This window comes from Nerophis ophidion, linkage group LG02 (genome assembly GCF_033978795.1).
Source record: "Nerophis ophidion isolate RoL-2023_Sa linkage group LG02, RoL_Noph_v1.0, whole genome shotgun sequence".
NCBI classification, from domain to species: domain Eukaryota; kingdom Metazoa; phylum Chordata; class Actinopteri; order Syngnathiformes; family Syngnathidae; genus Nerophis; species Nerophis ophidion.
Window position 1 is genome coordinate 67,765,849 of NC_084612.1, and position 23,595 is coordinate 67,789,443.

The window sequence follows — 23,595 nt, forward strand, 5'->3', positions numbered from 1 at the left end:
AGTGTGTGTGTGTGTGTGTGTGTGTATGTGTGTGTGTGTGACAATCATTGCTACTTTAATAGAGCCAATTTTTGTGGTCCCCTTTTTTTAGAAAAAGATCGAAATAATTTTGGCACCCAGTACCAAAATATTGCTATCGGAACAGCACTACAGCCTTCTGGGACGGTGATGTCATTACTCCCTCAATAAAAAAAAATCAAATCAAGTCAATTCTCCTTTTGACAGGGCAGCATGAATCGGATCTCATCATTCACTTAAAAGAGCCGTTCAAAAGAGTCGACTCGTTCGCAAAGGCCACATCTCTAGTAAACAAGTACTATTTTTTTTTTTACTGAATGAAACATATTCCACATACTGTATTTTGTTTTTATTTTTCCCTCTTTTAAAGGCACACCCGTGTCTCAACTTTAAAGAAACCACACGCAAACTAAAATTTGACAAAAGTTTATTACATGTTATGTACAAACAATCCTAAAGAAGGCACGCCTTTGTTTAAATAAGAATATATATATATTTATGTTTTAATGTTGAGAGAGTGTGTGTTGAGGAGTAAATACATAGCGACATATTATTATATATTGACAATGTTCCTTAAGAGCAATGAGAAGGTTTTAATTACGACAAAATGTCATGTCTTGGGGATCAAGTTTTGTTTAGTTGTGTTAGTTTACTTCAAGACTCCATTAGTTCCTGTTTTTTCACTCCATTGTTTTGTTTCCATGCCAACAACCCATTAGTTTTCACCTGTCCCCAAGTCACGCACCTGTTTTCACTAAACATGTAACTATTATTTAAACCTAAAGTTGCCAGGAAGTCAGCCTGGCAACTTTACCTCTAAAACTGCCCATAGTTATGCTTCATACTTTTTGTTTCTTCAGGTCACAGTTATCGAGTTTTGTTTCATGTTCATAGTTTCTGGCTTTGTGCAAGTTTTTGTTTATTAGCCAAGTGTGGAGAGGCGGAGCCGACGGGCCGACGGCGGGGCAGGACAAGCCATAGTCCTACTCATGATGGCGGCCAGGAGGAGGAAGATGCGGTGGAGCGGAGAGGCGGGGTGTGCTGGAATCAAATTCAGGTGCGTAGATCGCACACAATTAATGCATCTCCTCCTGCTGTATAAAAGGGGAGAAGGAGGAGCGATCGAGGCAGAAGGAGTAGAAGAACCAGACGAGAGAGAACGACTGAAAGCGATCCAAACACAGCGACGAAGACACGGCAGACTGAAGGCGAGAGGAAGAAGGAGCAGCTGAATAGCGATCCGACCAAAAAGACAAAGCTTTTTGGAAAAATAAACAAGAGTCAAACCTGCAAAAGCAATGTCCTCCCTTGATGGTCCATGCAACCCGCACGATGACGGCAGGAAGCCGTCCACACCAAGTTTTTGTACTTCCGCCTTGTGCGCGCCTTTTATTCCTTTTTTTTTATAGCCATCAATAAATATGTCCTTACCTTTCCTTTGCCTTCTGTCAAAACGTGGACTTTGGGGTTTGTTTTCCCGGAAGGCAAAGAAAAGTTGGCGCGGGCAAGAGAGGAGCGAGCAGGAAGGAGGAGCCGCTGAATAGCGATCCGACCAAAAAGACAAAGCTTTTTGGAAAAATAAATAAGAGTCAAACCTGCAAAAGCAATGTCCTCCCTTGATGGTCCATGCAACCCGCACGATGACGGCAGGAAGCCGTTCACACCAAGTTTTTGTACTTCCGCCTTGTGCGCGCCTTTTTTTTATAGCCATCAATAAATATGTCCTTACCTTATCTTTGCCTTCTGTCAAAACGTGGACTTTGGGGTTTGTTTTCCCGGAAGGCAAAGGAAAGTTGGCACGGGCAAGAGAGGAGCGAGCAGGAAGGAGGAACCGCTGAATAGCGATCCGACCAAAAAGACAAAGCTTATTGGAAAAATAAACAGGAGTCAAACCTGCAAAAGCAATGTCCTCCCTTGATGGTCCATGCAACCCGCACGATGACGGCAGGAAGCAGTCCATACCAAGTTTTTGTACTTCCGCCTTGTGCGCGCCTTTTGTTCCTTTTTTTTTATAGCCATCAATAAATATGTCCTTAACTTTCCTTTGCCTTCTGTCAAAACGTGGACTTTGGGGTTTGTTTTCCCAGAAGGCAAAGGAAAGTTGGCGCAGGCAAGAGAGGAGCGAGCAGGAAGGAGGAGCCACTGAATAGCGATCCGACCAAAAAGACGAAGCTTATTTGAAAAATAAACAGGAGTCAAACTTGCAAAAGCAATGTCCTCCCTTGATGGTCCATGCAACCCGCACGATGACGGCAGGAAGCCGTCCACACCAAGTTTTTTTACTTCCGCCTTGTGCGCGCCTTTTATTCCTTTTTTTTTTATAGCCATCAATAAATATGTCCTTACCTTTCCTTTGCCTTCTGTCAAAACGTGGACTTTGGGGTTTGTTTCCCCGGAAGGCAAAGGAAAGTTGGCGCGGGCAAGAGAGGAGTGAGCAGGAAGGAGGAGCCGCTGAATAGCGATCCGACCAAAAAGACAAAGCTTATTTGAAAAATAAACAGGAGTCAAACCTGCAAAAGCAATGTCCTCCCTTGATGGTCCATGCAACCCGCACGATGACGGCAGGAAGCCGTTCACACCAAGTTTTTGTACTTCCGCCTTGTGCGCGCCTTTTGTTCCTTTTTTTTTATAGCCATCAATAAATATGTCCTTACCTTTCCTTTGCCTTCTGTCAAAACGTGGACTTTGGGGTTTGTTTTCCCGGAAGGCAAAGGAAAGTTGGCGCGGGCAAGAGAGGAGCGAGCAGGAAGGAGGAGCCGCTGAATAGCGATCCGACCAAAAAGACAAAGCTTATTTGAAAAATAAACAGGAGTCAAACCTGCAAAAGCAAAGTTCTCCCTTGATGGTCCATGCAACCCCCACGATGACGGCAGGAAGCCGTCCACACCAAGTTTTTGTACTTCCGCCTTGTGCGCGCCTTTTGTTCCTTTTTTTTTATAGCCATCAACAAATATGTCCTTACCTTTCCTTTGCCTTCTGTCAAAACGTGGACTTTGGGGTTTGTTTTCCCGGAAGGCAAAGGAAAGTTGGCGCGGGCAAGAGAGGAACGAGCAGGAAGGAGGAGCCGCCGAATAGCGATCCGACCAAAAAGACAAAGCTTATTTGAAAAATAAACAGGAGTCAAACCTGCAAAAGCAATGTCCTCCTTTGATGGTCCATGCAACCCGCACCATGACGGCAGGAAGCAGTCCACGCCAAGTTTTTGTATTTCCGCCTTGTCCACGCCTTTTATTCCTTTTTTTTAATAGCCATCAATAAATATGTCTTTACCTTTCCTTTGCCTTCTGTCAAAACGTGGACTTTGGCGTTTGTTTTCCCGGAAGAGAAAGGAAAGTTGGCGCGGGCAAGAGAGGAGCGAGCAGGAAGGAGGAGCCGCTGAATAGCGATCCGACCAAAAACACAAAGCTTATTTGAAAAATAAACAGGAGTCAAACCTGCAAAAGCAATGTCCTCCCTTGATGGTCCATGCAACCCGCACGATGACGGCAGGAAGCCGTCCACACCAAGTTTTTGTACTTCCACCTTGTGCGCGCCTTTTGTTCCTTTTTTTTTTATAGCCATCAATAAATATGTCCTTACCTTTCCTTTGCCTTCTGTCAAAACGTGGACTTTGGGGGTTGTTTTCGCGGAAGGCAGAGGAAAGTTGGCGCAGGCAAGAGAGGAGCGAGCAGGAAGGAGGAGCCGCTGAATAGCGATCCGACCAAAAAGACAAAGCTTATTTGAAAAATAAACAGGAGTCAAACCTGCAAAAGCAATGTCCTCCCTTGATGGTCCATGCAACCCGCACGATGACGGCAGGAAGCCGTTCACACCAAGTGTTTGTACTTCCGCCTTGTGCGCGCCTTTTATTCCATTTTTTATAGCCATCAATAAATATGTCCTTACCTTTCCTTTGCCTTCTGTCAAAACGTGGACTTTGGGGTTTGTTTTCCCGGAAGGCAAAGGAAAGTTGGCGCGGGCAAGAGAGGAGCGAGCAGGAAGGAGGAGCCGCTGAATAGCGATCCGACCAAAAAGACAAAGCTTATTGGAAAAATAAACAAGAGTCAAACCTGCAAAAGCAATGTCCTCTCTTGATGGTCCATGCAACCCGCACGATGACGGCAGGAAGCCGTTCACACCAAATTTTTGTACTTCCGCTTTGTGCGCGCCTTTTATTCCTTTTTTTTTATAGCCATCAATAAATATGTCCTTACCATCATGTCTTGCCCGCGCCAACTTTCCTTTGCCTTCTGTCAAAACGTGGACTTTGGGGTTTGTTTTCCCGGAAGGCAAAGGAAGGTTGGCGCGGGCAAGGCGTGAAGGTAAGGACATATTTATTGATGGCTATTAAAAAAAGGGGAAAAAGGCGCGCACAAAGCGGAAGTACAAAACCTTACGTGGCAAGGCAAGAAGCATAACTATGGGCAGTATCAGAGGTAAAGTCGCCAGGCTGACTTCCTGGCAACATTCGGTTTAAATAATAGTTACATAATTAGTGAAAACAGGTGCGTGACTTGGGGACAGGTGAAAACTAATGGGTTGGCATGGAAACAAAAGAATGGAGTGGATAAAACAGGAACTCATGGAGTCTTGAAGTAAACTAACAGAACTAAACAAAACAGGATCACCGAGACATGACACAAAAAATATGACGTTTAAATGAACTTACTGAATACTTAAAGCACTTTGTGATGATTGAATGAACGGAAATAATTTGTAATGAATGTGATCAGTTGAGAGTGGATGGATTTGAGAGAAAAAAAAAAAAGGAAAGAAAAAGAGACGTACCTTTATCAATTATAAATATTCCATCCACTTTCAGGCCGTTTGTGTCAGTCTTTTAAACCTTTCCAAATGTGTGAAGGCAACTAAAACATGAACAAAATGCTTGTGTACTTTTTAGATCACACAGTGATCGGTCACCTTCTTTGAAATGTGCAACATCACCTACGCTGCAGATAAGGCAAGTCATTCATGACGGGGTGCTGACAGAAAGAAGAAAATGGACCAAAATGCTACTAAAATCGTACATTTATCGTAAATTCATTTGCTGCTTCGTCGCTGTGAAACATTTTTACCTCAACGCAAAAAGTGTCCGTCGCTCTTCCACAAAAAGGAGCCGCATCATTGTTGTTGTTTTTTTGTGTGCGTGTGTGTGTGTGTGTGTGTGTGTGTGTGATATTCCTACCGCTAACAGTTCTGAACGTCATCATGCCAGCAGGCCAAGTCGTTTGACTTTAGCAGAGAGAAAAGAGTGGATGATGAACACCATGGTCTTGGGGCAAGAATGGAGATCCAGTTGCTGAAAACCAAAAAAAAATAAAATAAAAGAGGAATGATTGCATTCTAATGTAGACCAAACATTTTATTATACCGATTGTATAGTGACAAAATAATATGTTGTTTTCTGCATTATAATTATCAAAGTACACGACACCATGTTTATATGACAGCACAGGACTTGAACACTAGGCACGGCATCTGTAGAGCTGAGGTTAGGTAAATGATACACAAAACCCCAAACCAGTGAAGTTTGCACAAATTTGTAAATATGTATACATATACACATATATAGGCACCAGCACCTCCAAAGGGAATAAGCGGTAGAAAATGGATGGATATATATATATACATATACTGTATATATATACAGTGGGGCAAAAATGTATTTAGTCAGCCACCGATTGTGCAAGTTTTCCCACTTAAAATAATGACAGAGGGCTGTAATTTTCATCATAGGTACACTTCAACTGTGAGAGACAGAATGTGAAAAAAAAATCCAGGAATTCACATTGTAGGAATTTTAAAGAATTTATTTGTAAATCATAGTGGAAAATAAGTATTTTTTCTTACTGATGGAAGGAGGTTTTGGCTCAAAATCTCACGATACATGGCCCCATTCATTCGTTCCTTAACACGGATCAATCGTCCTTGTACCTTTAGCAGAAATACAGCCCCAAAGCATGATGTTTCCACCCCCATGCTTCACAGTAGGTATGGTGTTCTTGGGATGCAACTCAGTATTCTTCTTCCTCCAAACACGACGAGTTGAGTTTATACCAAAATGGAAACATGGATGATACAGCAGAGGATTGGGAGAATGTCATGTGGTCAGATGAAACCAAAATAGAACTTTTTGGTATAAACTCAACTCGTCGTGTTTGGAGGAAGAAGAATACTGAGTTGCATCACAAGACCACCATACCTACTGTGAAGCATGGGGGTGGAAACATCATGCTTTGGGGCTGTTTTTCTGCTAAGGGGACAGGACGATTGATCCGTGTTAAGGAAAGAATGAATGGGGCCATGTATCGTGAGATTTTGAGCCAAAACCTCCTTCCATCAGTGAGAGAAAATACTTATTTTTCATCATAATTTACAAATAAATTCTTTAAAATTCCTACAATGTGAATTCCTGGATTTTTTTCCCCCACATTCTGTCTCTCACAGTTGAAGTGTACCTATGATGAAAATTACAGACCTCTGTCATCATTTTAAGTGGGAGAACTTGCACAATCGGTGGCTGACTAAATACTTTTTTGCCCCACTGTGTATATACATATATATATACACATATACATAAAAACCACGTTTCCATATGAGTTGGGAAATTGTGTTATAATTGTGTTAAATATAAATGGAATACAATGATTTGCAAATCCCTTTCAAAATTGGTAAAAAATTGGGTTATTTGTTTAACCCAATTGTTTTTACTGTGCATGTTTTTAGTCTTTGTGCAAATATTATTGTAATTGTACAAACAAGCACTATTACTTTATTAGTCAGTCTTCATCGGGCATGTTAACGTCCAAGAGACTTCTAAGACAAGAGCAGATGCCTGCTACTCGCTGCAGTTGACTAAATAAAGACCCGTTGTAACTACATGAGGAAATACGACTCCACCTTGAAGTGACTCTTAAAAGCACGAGCTCTACTTACAATTTCAGCTTCGGGCCCTCCAAAGTCGAGGAACATCATGCGGACGCCGTCGTCCGATGACATTCGAAGGCGTTCGAAGGGATGCTGAAGCAGGACGTTTTTCTTGACACCCATCTCTTCGGTGAATAGCGTGAAGCCCTCGTCGATGTGCACTCCCAGGGTGCACTCTTGTCCATTCCAGCTGCAGGCTGGCAAGGGCGGGGATGGAAAAAAGTTTACTCTTGTTGTCTATTATAATCGTGGAACTGCAGAACAACTTGGAATCACACAGGAAGCTGTTTCGAAGCAAACCTTTAATGAGTGCATACTTAATTCTACCACTAGAGGGCGTCCTTAGATAATAAAAGCATGAACCCTAACCCTTAATAAGTAGACTTGCAAGTAAAATACCAATACCAAAATACATTAAAAAATGCTTAACAGTGGACATGAGAGGATAGAAGATGCAAGTTGTACATATAAACCATTATTTTTTATCTTAACTCTTAAAAAAACATTATTATGACCTATTAATGCTTGTTGAAAGTACACGCCTGATGATTGTTTAATGTGGGCTGTGTCAATAGTAAACATCATACGGATCATTTAGAAAAAAGGGTTCTCCAACTTTGTCGAAGAAATAGTACCAGCGATTTGTTACCACTGAACATGTGGCTGCTGGAAAAAGTTGGCTTGTGGCGTAAGAAGGGACCAAAATGTTATTTTAGCAAATATTTGGTTGGTTAAATACTTGATAAATATTTTAACATATTTTTATTATGTTAAGGCTGAAAAAAAATTGTGATTTAAATTTACACAAATTTGCGATCAGATTTCTAAATAACGACAATTATTTTTATCTTACTTAAAAGGGGCTGTATACAACTATATACAGTGGGGCAAAAAAGTGCAAATTCTCCTACTTAAAATGATGACAGAGGTCTGAATTTTCATCATAGTGTGTACACTTCAACTGTGAGAGACAGAATGTGAAAAAACAATCCAGGAATTCACATTGTGGGAATTTTAAAGAATTTATTCGTAAATTATGGTGGAAAATAAGTATTTGGTCAACCATTCAAAGCTCTCACTGATGGAAGGAGGTTTTGGCTCAAAATCTCACAATACATGGCCCCATTCATTCTTTCCTTGACACGGATCAATCGTCCTGTCCCCTTAGCAGAAAAACAGCCCCAAAGCATGATGTTTCCACCCCCATGCTTCACAGTAGGTGTGGTGTTCTTGGGATGCAACTCAGTATTCTTCTTCCTCCAAACACGACCAGTTGAGTTAAAACCAAAAAGTTCTATTTTGGTTTCATCTGACCACATGACATTCTCCCAATCCTCTGCTGCATCATCCATGTATCCATTTTGGTATAAACTCAACTCGTCGTGTTTGGAGGAAGAAGAATACTGAGTTGCATCCCAAGAACACCACACCTACTGTGAAGCATGGGGGTGGAAACATCATGCTTTGGGGCTGTTTTTATGCTAAGGGGACAGGACGATTGATCCGTGTTAAGGAAAGAATGAATGGGGCCATGTATCGTGAGATTTTGAGCCAAAACCTCCTTCCATCAGTGACCAAATACCTTTTTTCCACCATAATTTACAAATAAATTCTTTAAAATTCCTACAATGTGAATTCCTGTATTTTTTTTTCATATTCTGTCTCTCACAGTTGAAGTGTACCTGTGATGAAAATTACAGACCTCTGTCATCATTTTAAGTGGGAGAACTTGCACAATTGGTGGCTGACTAAATACTTTTTTGCCCCACTGTATGTATATATATATATATATATATATATATATACACACATACATGTATACACCCATATATATAGAAATTAATGAATTAATTAGTGGTCTTTGTTGTTTGTAAGCACATGTCTAAAATACCTGAAGCTGTATTTAGACGTCGACGGAAAAATTAGAGCCATTAAAAATGTATACGCTTTATTATCCGATTCGTCGGGTAATTGTTAATATAATCGTTGACTAATCGACGATCAGAATAATCCTGAGTTGCAACCCAGTCCCGTTTATGAGTGAGGATAAACAGCAGGTGCTAAGTCTTTTTGTGGCAGTCTATATGTATTTGTGGCAGGCTGCCAAGTGAACGTATGGAAATCACTGACGTAAACCCTGAACTAACGTGTGTGCTCTTGAAAAAAAAAAAAAAAAACGCCACAGACAATCAGAAACTCAATCTAAATAAAAGATTGTTCTCAAAATGGTGACAGCCCTAATGTTTATGTATCTGCGATCATTTTTATATTTAAATACAAGTCCCTGTGTACCCAAGTACCACTAGGTCAGGCCTGGGCAATTATTTGGACTTGGGGGCCACATTTAGAGTAAAAAAATGTGTCTATTTTTATGGACACTAATACAAAACCTCACAATAATGTCTGATTTAATGCTAAAAACAAGCTTGGATGTAATTTAAATATTAACTCATAAGAAGAGGAACTGCTGAGCAGGCATAGCTCGGTTGGTAGAGTGGCCGTGCCAGCAACTTGAGGGTTGCAGGTTCGATTCCCGCTTGTGCCATCCTAGTTACTGTCGTTGTGTCCTTGGGCAAGACACTTTACCCACCTGCTCCCAGTGCCACCCACACTGGTTTAAATGTAACTTAGATATTGGGTTTCACTATGTCAAGCGCTTTGAGTCACTAGAGAAAAGCGCTATATAAATATAATTCACTTCACACTTCACAGACCACACGGAAGGAACTTTATACCTGCTGTGACCTCCTTGATGAGCTCGGCAGCATTGTGGCAGCCGTCGACCAGAAGGTGAGTCCAAGTGGACAGCTCCTTGGCGGAGTCCACCCGGAACACGTGGGCCTCCACGCCCTGCTTGGTGCCCGAGCGCAAGCCGAAGGACAGCTCCGAGTCCAGGAGCGGAGAGGTTTTTCCTGGGCCGGAGTGGACCAGTCTAGAATAGAAAAAACCCCAGACAGGGTTAAAGTGATGCTTGCAGAATAAAGTGCGAGGGCGGAACGATATGACTCATAAGTTCTGAACTTACTAATGTTTTCCGAAGCAAAAAAAAAAAAATCAATGAGAAAAGGGGGACAGGCATGGAAAGAGTGAGCATGTGGGTTTGTTACCAGACCAAAACAAACCGAGGGACGCCGTAGTCTTTACTAACCGGGTAGTGATGAGAGGGTGGCTCTTGGTGGGACTGCTGATGGCGTCTTTGCCTTCGGGCATGGAAGGGTACAGGAGCAGCTCTCGGTCGGTCAGCACAGCGAGGACCGGCCTCTCGGGACCTTGGACCACCTGCACGTGTCAGATGTACTTACAACTTGCATGCAAGCTGCAACATGCAACACATGGAGGTGATAGTACATCATTTTTGAGCCGGTGCCTCTTGTTGCTTTAAGACAGGGGTGTCAAACTCAAATACAGAGTGGGCCAAAATTTAAAACTGAACGAAGCAGTGGGCCGAGGTTGAACAAATTAACCTTTTAACAAGTTTTGCATTGAATATTGACCAAGCAAGGCTTATATAACTTTATACTGACATGCATAATCTTGTTTTAAATAATAATAATTAAAAATAATCAATGGCATATCAAATAAAATACAAATACAGATTGAATGCCTCTTTTCAGCGGCGGGTTTTGAGTTGGGGCGAGGTTTGGTGGTAGCGGGGGTGTATATTGTAGCGTCCCTGAAGAGTGAGTGACGCAAGGGGTTCTGGGTATTTGTTCGGGTGTGTTTATGTTGTGTTACGGTGCGGATGTTCTCCCGAAATGTGTTTGTCATTCTTGTTTGCTGTGGGTTCACAGTGTGGAGTATATTTGTAACAGTGTTAAAGTTGTTTATACGGCCACCCTCAGTGTGACCTGTATGGCTGTTGACCAAGTATGCCTTGCATACACTTGTGTGTGTGTATGAGCCGCATATATTATGTGAGTGGGCCGGCACGCTGTTTGTATGGAGGAAAAGCGGAAGTGGCCACATGTAGAGAACACAAAAGGCAGTGCTTTTACGGTCCGCCCCCAATATTATTTTCCGGGTGGAAGTCGGAAGAAATTAGGGAGGGGCACTAAACTTCGGGAGTCTCCCGGGAAAATCAGGAGGGTTGACGAGGATGAGTATTAGTGGTGAATGCGGTGTTACAGCGGCGGGCCAGCTCTAATGTTAATTTGATATTGCCTCAAGGACCAAATGAAATTACACGGCAGGCCAAATTTGGCCCGCGGGCCAGAGTTTGACACAGATGCTTTAAGACCATATACTACTGTTGAATGACGAGAGAGCAGACCTTCTTCTTCTAGTACTTTCCGCTTGTTGCATGATTAGAGGTTGACACGACGGATCAGATGTTTCCATCTTGCATTGTGCTTCCTTTGTTACACCGACCATCTGCAAGTCTTCTCTAAACACGTGCCGCAGCTAAATCATCAGCATTATTCTACTAATATACCGTAAATTCAAGACCTATACTCAGAACCCTGACGGCGATATTAAAAATAGTTTAAAAAAAAAAAAAAATAAATGCACTGAGAAGGTGTGTTATTGTTTAGCTATGGCGCCGTCTTCTGGAAAAGTTTGTACACTGCAGGTGCTGCAGTGCCCTTCAATTTACTGCTTTCAAGTTACCGGAAGGAGAGTGCCATTCAGTCTTCATAGCTGTCCATAGCGGATCTACTCGTTTAGATTCTTCTTCTGGAACGCCCTCCCTGACCACCTGAGGGCACCACGGACTGTAGATCTCCCGTCCAAAGGCAATACCCAGTAACTCAATTTTGGTCAAAACTGAGCTGATAATAATTTGGGAGTTACTAGGTGGTATGCTTTACATTAGTGTATGCAATATTGTAATTTGTCCCGTAAGTAAGCAGCTTACTTACGGAACAAATTACAATATCGCATACACTAATATATGCGATAAAAATCATCGATAAACAAGTAAGTAAGCAGCTTACTTACGGAACAAAGTACAATATCGCATACACTAATGTAAAACATACCACCTAGTGACTCCAAAATTATTATCAGCTCAGTTTTGACCAAAATTGAGTTACTGGGTTTTGCCTTTGGACGGTAGAGATGCTTTTAAAAAGGGCTTGAAAAAACATTCTTTTTTTCTAAAAGCCTTTTTTAGATACCGTATTTCCTTGAATTGCCGTCGGGGCGCTAATTAATTTAAAACCTCTTCTCACTCCTGCTTACTAAAGGCACGCGGTAAAGGTAAGCATGCGCTAATTATTTTAAAACCTCTTCTCACTCCGGCACTTACCAAAAGCATGCAGTAAAAATTTGAGTGTGATGTAAGGATACCATCATGAAAAGCACATTTAATGAAAAAAACGTTATGGTCTTACCTTTACTTATAAATACAGTCCATGCCAGCCCCTTCTGATCAAAAGCATCGATAACTTGTTTATAGAAGTCTTCCTTAACTTTCTTCAGTTTTAAAAGTCTCTCTGTTTCGATGGAGATCTTCTTTTATAACCTCCTGCTTCGATTGAAAGTCCAGTTTAGAAAACTGCTATCAGAAGGTCCGTCATATCCGTCCCAACACATATCACGTGACTCATTGTCACTTCTTCTGCAGCCGAGTAGTCGCAAAAAGGATCACTAGCGCCCTCTACCACTAGGAGACGGGAGTCATTTAATGACTCATATTTGACACGCGCAGCTACGGTATTGTGACGGTCTCAAGCCGTCGTCTTGGGGGTTCCCAGGACCACCAAGGAAGGACATGGCTTGAGCAGTTTGACTTTGTTTATTTTTCAAAAAACCTCAATCCAGGTTGTTCTTCCGCTCCTCCTCTCTGCTCGCTCGCTGTCTCCTCGCCGCCATCTTGGGCCGGGCTCCAGCGTGCCCTGCTTGTCTGTCGGACCGTCGGCTCCACCTCTCCACAGGTGCCGGTATATTAATAAAACATAGCTGCTTACTGTTCTTTTTACCATACCAGTATTCAATAGCTTGGACCTTAAATTCTACTGAGTAACTCTTAATCCTCTTCCCTTTATGCGATTTCAAATTACCGGTATTGAAATCAGCCTTCTCCATTTTGAAAATGATGACAGGGGAAGTGTCACTCGTGACGTCACGAGTTTGACCCGGCGGTAATGCTAAGCATGCGCTAATTATTTTGCGAAGCGAGTTTGATTTGGCAATTCAAGGAAATACGGTATATGCATGCTAGTTCTAGCTATTAGGCTGTTCTAGTTTTTATTTTTATTATCTTTTTTATTTGTTAATACACTTTATCACTTTGAGGTTGTTTACTCAACGTAAAGTGCTTTTTACAAATACAATCTATTATTATTATTATTCATTTATCACTCCAAGCAACGTTTGCAAGTTTTACAATACAACTAAAAGAATTCTTACTTCCTAAAACGTCCCATGAGTGATGTCCGTAGGAGTGTTTTCATGCATATTTGTACGTGCTATCGTAATGTAATGACACTAGCTCTGCTAACACGTTAACGAGTGTCTGTGTTAGTATTATTAACTTACAATGGCATTCTTTTTGTATTCTCTCAGTTTCACAAATTCCTCATTTAATTCACCGTGGAATTATTGAGTCTGTTTGGCTAATTGGAGAGCTAGCTTCCGCAGTTAATGGGTCCATGACGATGACTTCTGTTTTGTTTGATCAGCCGTTTTACTGCTGTATTACAGACATACTTGGAAACAATTAAAGTATGCTCATTTCTACTTCTGTCCTTCCACACCACTTCCAACAAAAATCTGCCTCCTGTCTTGGTCAGAGATGCGGTCAACAGACCAGTCATCAGGGTTGGTCTCACCACCTTTCTGTAAGTTTTATCTCACTTCTGCTGACACTCATTTATCTTAAAGAACTCCTGGCAGTCTTCTCAACCCACTTTATCCTGACAGCACTGGCTTCTTCACCTACTTTCCAAACTGGCTGATGCTCTGAGAAGTTGACCCTAAGTACTTAAACTCCTCTACTTTTCTCACCTGTCTATTCCTTGGAGCCTCACAGCTCTGCCTGATACCCTTTCATTGACACACATGTATTCCACCTTGCTTTTCTACCACCATCTCTGTGCTTTCACTGCAGAAGACAATGTTAGGCGCGAACAACATTTTACCGAGTCTCCTATCAGGCCTTATTTGTCAATATATATATATATATATATATATATATATATATATATAAAGGTTTATTTGAAAAAGGGACAGATACAAAAACACAGACATCTGAAACAGTTATCCAATGTATGCATCATAGTGTTTGTAGCCAAAGCTAATTTACAACACTTGTCCCCAACAACAACACAGATCCAACATCATTAAAAAAGCAAAATTAAAATTAAAATAAGGCAAAGAGGAGTCGATAATAAGGATAGAAATGATACAGACAAAGTGCAAACTAGATAAAAGCCAATAATAATAATAATAACAGACAAAGTGCAGACGAGACAAAAACCAATTAGTAAAAACTAAACATTAGAACACGATTGTTGCTCAACTAGCCATAATTTTGTTTGTTTTTTGAAAGTGACAAATGCAGGTATACTTTTCATAGTGTCAGGTAAAGAGTTCCATAGTTGTGGTCCTTTTATTGAAAAGGCAGTCCGCGCAAAAGATGTTCTACGGAATGGAACGCAGCAGTTGCCTTTTGACATTGCTCGGGTGATAGATCTGGTACCACTTTGCAGTCCTGGAATTGCCTTGCAGAGCAACTGGGGAGCAGAGTTATCCAAGCATTTAAAAAACTGCCTCAACCAATTTCTCCATCACTATTGCAAACAAGGACAGACTCGGAGCTAACCCTTGACCTATGACACGACCAAACAAATTTAAATTGGATTATCACCATATTACGATATTAATATTATTAGAGCGTATCAAAACACGTATTGGTATGTCAGACTTAGCCTTGTCTTGGTATAACTCGTATCTTACTGACAGGATGCAGTGCGTCTCCCATAACAATGTGACCTCGGACTCATGTGGAGTTCCCCAGGGTTCGGTTCTTGGCACTGCACTCTTGAGCATCTACATGCTGCCGCTAGGTGACATCATACGCAAATACGGTGTTAGCTTTCACTGTTATGCTGATGACACCCAACTCTACATGCCCCTAAAGCTTACCAACACGCCGGATTGTAGTCAGCTGGAGGCGTGTCTTAATGAAATTAAACAATGGATGTCCGCTAACTTTCTGCAACTCAACGCCAAGAAAACGGAAATACTGATTATCGGTCCTGCTAGACACCGACCTCTATTTAATAATACCACCTTAACATTTGACAACCAAACAATTACACAAGGCGACTCGGTAAAGAATCTGGGTATTATTTCCGACCCAACTCTCTCGTTTGAGTCACACAGGAAAAATGTTACTAAAACGGCCTTCTTTCACCTCCGTAATATCGCTAAAATGTGTTCCGTTTTGGAATGTTTTTTGCAAATACCAGCTCATTTGGATTTTGATTCTTGCAACATGTTTCAAAAAAGAAGCAGCTTCCATCAAATGCTCAGTCGTTCACAAACAAGGATGGGGCGAGGGTCCCCACTTTGTGAACAAATGTGTGAGCAAATTCTCCAACAGTTTAAGAACAACATTTCTCAACAAGCTACTGCAAATAATTTAGGGATCCGTAATATCATCAAAATGTTCAGGAAATCTGGAGAAAATCACTGCATTTTAATGATGATATTACAGACCTCCGATCCCTCAGCAGTACCGCATCAAAACGTGACAGTGTGTAAAGGATATCACCACATGGGCTTATCAACACTTCAGAAAACCACTGTCAGTAACTACAGTTGGTCACTACATCTGTAAGTGCAAGTTAAAACTTTACGATGCAAAGCGAAAGCCACTTATCAACAACACCCAGAAACGCCGCCCGAAATCATCTAAAATGAACATCTGGAATGTTATAGGCGCAAAGTTCAAAAGCCAGCATCTGTGATGGTATGTGAAGTGAAGTGAAGTCAATTATATTTATATAGCGCTTTTCTCTAGTGACTCAAAGCACTTTACATAGTGAAACCCAATATCTAAGTTAGATTTAAACCAGTGTGGGTGGGACTGGGAGCAGGTGGGTAAAGTGTCTTGCCCAAGGACACAACGGCAGTGACTAGGATGGCGGAAGCGGGAATCGAACCTGCAACTCTCAAGTTGCTGGCACGGCCACTCTACCAACCGAGCTATGCCGCCCACAATGGGGGGGTATGGGGGTGTATTAGTGCCCACGGCATGGTAACTTACAAATCTGTGAAGGCACCATCAATTCTACATACAGGTTTTGGAACAACATTTATTGCCATGCAAGCAACGTTATCTTGGGCGCCCCTGCTTATTTCAGCAAGACAATACCAAGTCACGTGTTACAACAGTGTATTTTTATAGTAAAAGAATGCGGATACCAGACTGGCCTGTCTCTAGTCCAGACCTGTCTCCCATTGAAAATGTGTGGCGCAATATGAAGACTAAAATACCACAACGGAGACCCCGGACTGTTGAACAGCTTAAGCTCTACATCAAGCAAGAATGGGAAAGAATTCCACCTGAAAACCTTCAAAAATTGGTCTCCTCAGTTCCCAAATGTTTACAGAGTGTTGTTAAAAGGAAAGGCCATGTAACACAGTGGTAAAAATGCTCTTGTGCTAACTTTTTTGCAATGTGTTGCTGCCATTGAATTCTAAGTTAATCGATGATTATATACCCCACCCGGCTGCTTGTCTGATAAAAAAATGGTACGGCCTCACTGTTCCATACCTTACCAGACAACTACGCAATTTCTTAGAAATAAGTCAAAGAGTGTAACCACGCTTACTAATTAACAAGCAAAGAGACATGAAGTATACATAACATCTTAATGTATCCCCTACCTGTTCTATAATCCAGCCCAGGTGTTTGACCTCCATACCAGGCTGCAAGCTCTTCATCTCCTCCTTGACACGTGGTAAAAGGTTGGCACGACAAGCCTGGATGGCGTTGTACCAAGACTGGGCCATGGCTGGGTCTTTGGCCCGCAGGAACACTGAGTTCTTCCTATTGGGTGAAATCACCTCGAAATACCTGTTGGAGGAGCCAAGGAGGAGCTATTATTTTTCTCGATTTCGATGGGCCCGCTATTTGTTCCCGGGACCTCTGGCCTGGGGGGTCGCCGGAAGCCGCCGTACTGTGAAGATGGTGCCCAGTATCTGAATGCGTGAGTTTTAGGTGTAACTGTACAAAATGCGCCACAGAGCTAGCCTAAAACAATAACGTTTTTACATAAAAATGCTAACACTTAGCATGTGTGCTAACGATAGCATGATAACAGTCAGCATGTTGTACGACTCAAGTGTGTATGGCTGGGGAAAAAGAAAAAGTGTAAAAATATATGTGTCAGGCAAGGACTTGGACTTGGGTTGTTTCTTCGATGCAGAGGATATTTGGGACAAGTCAGGCGTGAACGTGAGTACATATTTATTGATATTCTAACAAAACAACACAAAAGGGCAAACAAAGGGCGCACACAGTGGCGGAGAACAAATACTTGGCTGCAGAAACAAAGGCTGTAAACTAAAAACGTGAAACAAAAACATTTGCGCTGTGGCATGAATAATAAACCAAAAACTTGCACTGAGGCATAAATACAAAAACTTACGTGGCGTGGTCAGAAAACGAACAGCAAGGCATGGAGGTCGATACATGGAAATGTGGTTATGGTATCAGAAGGTAAGGTAAAGTTGCCAGGACGAGGACAGAAACAGAATGGCTTAAATAATGACTATGATAATGATTAGTAACAGGTGTGAGAGCTGAGGACAGGGGTGTGACTTGAGGGCAAGGTGAAAATCAATGGGTTGGCATGGAGACGAAAACAAACCAGGAAGTGACGAAATAGAACTGAATGTCCAAAAAACAAAACATAACATGACCAAACATGACAAAAACAAAACATAATCCATAGGCGTGACAATATTTAAAAAGTTAGCAAGACTAAGTTAGCTTGCTGTCATTTGCATGCTAACAGTTAACAAGTGTCGCATACCAAGTTATATGACTCTGGGCTAAACGGTAGCAAAAGTACATCACAAAGTTAGCATGCTAACATTAACATGCTAACAGTTAACAAGCGTCAAATACCAGCAAAAGTACATCAAAAAGTTAGCATGCTAACATTATCAAGTGTCACATACCAAACTATAGGAATCTAAGGTGTATGGCTGGGGAATTAGAGGTAAAAAAGAGTAAATACAGCAAGACAAAAGTTAGCAAGTTAATGTTAGCATGGTAAAGTTTGGACGTTAACATGTACCAGGTTATATGACTCTGAGGTAAACGGTAGCAAAAGTATATCAAAAATTTAGCATGCTAACGTTAACATGCTAACTGTTAACAAGTGTCACATACCAAGCTATATGACTCTAAGGTATACGTATGGCTGGGGAATTAGAGGAAAAAAAAGAGTAAATATAGAAAAAAAAGTAAGCACTTTAATGTTAGCATGCTAAAATTTGGACGTTAACATGTACCAAGTTATATGACTCTGGGGTTAACGGTAGCAAAAGTACATCAAAAAGTTAGCATGCTAACATTAACATGCTAACAGTTTACAAGTGTCACATACCAAGCTATATGACTCAAAGGTGTATGGCTGGGGAATTAGAGAAAAAAAGAATACATTTTGCAAAAAAAAAAATTAGCACTTTAATGTTAGCATGCTAAAGTTTGCACTTTAGCATGTACCAAGTTATATGACTCTGGGGTAAATGGTAGCAAAAGTACATCAAAAAGTTAGCATGCTAACGTAAACATGCTAACAGTTTACAAGTGTCACATACCAAGTTATATGACTCTGGGCTAAATGGTGGCAAAAGTACATTGAAAAGTCAGCATGCTAACATTAGCATGCTAACAGTTAACAAGTGTCACATACCAAGCTATACAACTCTAAGGTGTATGGCTGGGGAATTACAGAAAAAAAAAAGAGTACATTTTGCACACAAAAAAAAAGTTAGCACTTTAATGTTAGCATGCTAAAGTTTTGACATTACCATGTACCAAGTTATATGACTTTGGGGTAAACGGTAGCAAAAGTACATCAAAAAGTTAGCATGTTAACGTTAACAAGTGTCACATACCAAACTGTATGACTCTAAGGCAGGGAGGGGTCGCCAACCTTTTTGAAACCAAGAGCTACTTCTTGGGTACTGATTAATGCGAAGGGCTACCAGTTAGATACACACTTAAAAAAATTGCCAGAAATAGCCAATTTGCTCAATTTACCTTTAATAAATAAAGGTAAATTGATAAATAAATATATATATATATATATATATATATATACAAAAGGGTATTTCTGTCTGTCATTCCGTCGTACATTTTTTTTCCTTATACGGAAGATTTTTTGTAGCGAATACATGATGAAAAAAACACTTATTTGAACGGTTTAAAAGAGGAGAAAACAGGAAAAAAAATGAAAATTAAATTTTGAAACATAGTTTATCTTCAATTTCGACTCTTTAAAATTCAAAATTCAACCGAACAAAAGAAGAGAAAAACTAGTTAATTCGAATCTTTTTGAAAAAATAAAAAAAATAATTTATTGAACATTATTAAGAATTTTTCCTGAATAAGATTAATTTTAGAATTTTGATGACATGTTTTAAATACGTTAAAATCCAATCTGCATTTTGTTAGAATATATAAAAAATTGGACCAAGCTATATTTCTAACAAAGACAAATAATTATTTCTTCTAGATTTTCCAGAGCAAAAATTTAAAAATAAATTCAAAAGACTTTGAAATAAGATCTAAATTTGAGTCTAAAGATTTTTTAGATTTGCCAGAATATTTTTGGGGGAATTTTAATCAAAATAAGTTTGAAGAGATATTTCACAAATATTCTTCGTCGAAAAAACAGAAGCTAAAACGAATAATTAAATTAAAATGTATTAATTAATCTTTACAAAAAAAAAAAAATTACTTGAACATTAATTTAAATTGTTAGGAAAGAAGAAGAAGGGATATAAAAGGTGAAAAGGTATAAGTCTATAAAAATCCTAAAATAATTTTCAAGGTTGTAATTTTTCTCTAAAATTGTCTTTCTGAAAGTTATAAGAAGCAAAGTAAAAAAATAAATGATTTTATTTAAACAAGTGAAGACTAAGTCTTTAAAATATTTTCTTGGATTTTCAAATCCTATTTGAGTTTTGTCTCTCTTAGAATTAAAAATGTCGAGCAAAGCGAGACCAGCTTGCTAGTAAATAAATACAATTTAAAAAACAGAGGCAGCTCACTGGTAAGTGCAGCTATTTGAGCTATATTTAGAACAGGCCAGCGGGCTACTCATCTGGTCCTTACGGGCTACCCGGTGCCCGCTGCCACCGCGTTGGTGACCCCTGCTCTAAGGTGTATGGGTGGGGAATTTGAGAAAAAAAACAATCAATTTTGCACAAAAAAAAAGTTAGCACTTTAGTGTTAGCATGCTAAAGTTTGGACATTAAAATGTACGAAGTTATGTGACTCTGGGCTAAACGGTTGCAAAACTTGCTCAAAAAGTTAGCATGCAAATTTTAGCATGCTATCAGTTAGCTTGTGTTACATACCAAGTAATATGACTCTTAGGTGTAATTAGAGAAAAAAAAGAGTAAAAATAGCTAAAAAATGTTAGCACTTTAATGTTAGCATGCTACCAAAAGCATGCTTAGCCGTGTCACCTACCAAGTTGATTGTTTGAGACTTTTATTAGTAGATTGCACAGTACAGTACATATTCCGAACAATTGACCACTAAATGGTAACACCCGAATAAGTTTTTCACGTTAATCAATTCATGGTTATAGGACTCAGGTAAAGGGTTGCAAAATTAGCTCAAATAAGAGCTATTATTTTTTTCCCAGGTGGGTTTCTCCCCGGGGGTCATACCTGTTTTCTGTGTCGGGTGGGCATTGCTTGCGGGACACCTGGCACATTTTCAGCGAGATGCTCCGGGGCTCCTTGGCCTCTGCAGCGGACGGCTCCGAACCCTTCTGAGTAAGCGGAGGCGAGTCCCACGGGAGAGCTGCACCAGGGGACCCCGAGCTCTTGAAGAAGGCTGACATTTCCTTGATGTACTTGACTGCAACACAATGAGAATGGTATAGGGATAAGGTGGGACCAGAATAAGGATATGGACATTAAGGCCATGTCTACACTAAGTCGTTTAAACCCCTTAAACCATGGGTGTCAAACTCTGGCCCGCGGGCCAAATTTGGCCCGCCGTGTAATTTAATTTGGCCCTTTAGGCAATATCTAATTAACATTAGAGCTGGCCCGCCTCTGTATCATCGCGTCCACCACTAATACTCATACTCGTCAACCCTCCCGATTTTCCCGGGAGACTCCCGAAGTTCAGTGCCCTTGCCGAATTTCTCCCAAATTCCACCCGGACAATAATATTGGGGGTGGGCCGTAAAAGCACTGCCTTTGGTGTTCTCTACATGTCACCACGACCGCTTTGCCTTCATACAAACAGTATGCCGGCCCACTCACATAATATATGCGGCTCATACACACACACAAGTGTATGCAAGGCATACTTGGTCAACAGCCATACAGGTCACACTGAGGGTGGCCGTATAAACAACTTTAACACTGTTACAAATATACGCCACACTGTCAACCCACAGCAAACAAGAATGACAAACACATTTTGGGAGACCATCCGCACCGTAACACAACATAAACACAGCCGAACAAATACCCAGAACCCCTTGCATTACTAACTCTTCAGGGACGCTACATTATACACCCCCGCTAACACCAAACCCCGCCCCAACTCAAACCCGCCGCCGAAAGGAGGCATTTTTATTTTATTTGATATGCCATTGATATTTTTTAATTATTATTATTATTTAAAACTCGATTTTGCATGTCACTATAAAGTTATATAAGCCTTGCTTGGTCAATATTCAATGCAAAATTTGTTTGGGTCCCTATTACAGGATTAATTTGTTCAACCTCGGCCCGCGGCTTCGTTCAGTTTTAAATTTTGGCCCGCTCTGTATTTGAGTTTGACACCCCTGCCTTAAACTATGGATGTCAAACTCTGGCCCGCAGGCCAAATTTGGCCCACCATGTAATTTATTTTGGCCCTTGAGACAATACTAAATTAACATTAGAGCTGGCCTGTCGGTATTATACACCGTTAATTCTAATACTTGCCAACCCTCACGATTTTCCCTGGAGACTACCGAATTTCAGTGCCAACCCCCCGAAAATCTACCGGGGCAACCATTCTCCCGAATTTCTCCCGACTTCCACTCGGAAAACAATATCGGCGGCGTGCCTTAAAGGTACTGCTTTTAGCGTCCTCTACAAACTGTCGTCATGTCCGCTTTTCCGCCATACAATCAGCGTGCCGGCCCAGTCACGTAATAAAAGCAAATTCTACACACACACACACACAAGTGAATGCGACGCATACTTGGTCAACAGCCATACAGGTCACACTGAGGGTGGCCGTATAAACAACGTTAACACTGTTAGAAATATGCACCACACTGTGAACCCTCACCAAACAAGAATGGCAAATACATTCCGGGAGAACATCCGCACTGTAACACAACATCAACACAACAGAAGAAATACCAAGGACCCCTTGCAGCACTAACTTTTCCGGGACGCTACCAACAAAACTCGATTTTGCATGTCACTATAAAGTTATATAAGCCTTGCTTGTTCAATATTCAATGCAAAACTTGTTTGGGTCCCTATTAAAAGGTTAATTTGTTCAACTTTGGCCCGCGGCTCTGTTCAGTTTAGACTTTTGGCCCACTCTGTATTTGAGTTTGACACCCCTGCCTTAAACGAACAATTATTTAGCCGACGCCCCGTTTCAGCCACACTAAACGATCGTTTAAGGTCCACCTCCTGGGACAATTTTTTACACGGGTAAGTCAGCCGTGTAATTCTTGAATCTCCCGCACTTAGCTTGGTATGGACTCATTGTCATTATCCGTGGTCCGGATCATGTTTTGTTTAGTTATGTTCCGTTGGTTTTGGACTCCTTTAGTTCCTGTTTGTGCACCTCCTGAGTTTAGTCACCGTGATTTTCACCTGCCTCTGTTGTTTGGGACACACCTGTGTCTAATCAAGAGACTACTATTTAAGTCTGCCTTTGTTGATCACTCGTTCTGGCTTCATTGTTTGCGTCACACCTTTGCCGAGTGAATTTTGATCCATGCTCTAGTCCAGACCTGGGCAAATTAAGCTTTTCAATCCGGCCTGATGGACATTCCCAAATATTTTTTTTTACATCTTTAAGATAGAAAGTGTAGCTGCCATTATGATGTGAAGAGAAGTTTTCTTATGACCGTAAGTCTTCAACTGTACATAGTATTCCAATGGTTGGAATCTGCGCTTTTGTATGATATACCAGTTATTATGGTCATCTAATTACAAACCCCGTTTCCATATGAGTTGGGGAATTTGGTTAGATGTAAATATAAACGGAATACAATGATTTGCAAATCCTTTTCAACCCATATTCAATTCAATGCGCTACAAAGACAAGATAATAATTAGCTTAGAGTTCCATGGCTGCAACACGTGCCAAAGTAGTTGGGAAAGGGCATGTTCACCACTGTGTTTCATCACCTTTTCTTTTAACAACACTCAATAAACGTTTGGGAACTGAGGATACAAATTGTTGAAGCTTTGAAAGTGGAATTCTTTCCCATTCTTGTT

The 23,595-nt window shown here is 40.8% G+C and overlaps 1 protein-coding gene across 1 annotated transcript in view; it reads right to left on the reverse strand.

Moving 5' to 3' along the window:
• Positions 1-428: 428 nt before the first annotated feature.
• Positions 429-23,595, reverse strand: part of snta1 (syntrophin, alpha 1) — a 100,676-nt gene continuing 77,509 nt past the window's right edge. Inside the window, exons 3-8 of the mRNA XM_061889388.1 lie at positions 20,794-20,986; positions 16,765-16,954; positions 10,076-10,206; positions 9,663-9,859; positions 6,937-7,124; positions 429-5,299 (exon numbers count right to left, since the gene is read on the reverse strand). Of these exons, the coding sequence (XP_061745372.1) occupies positions 5,207-5,299; positions 6,937-7,124; positions 9,663-9,859; positions 10,076-10,206; positions 16,765-16,954; positions 20,794-20,986 (992 nt within the window). The 3' untranslated portion in view covers positions 429-5,206. The remainder of the gene's footprint in view (positions 5,300-6,936; positions 7,125-9,662; positions 9,860-10,075; positions 10,207-16,764; positions 16,955-20,793; positions 20,987-23,595) is intronic.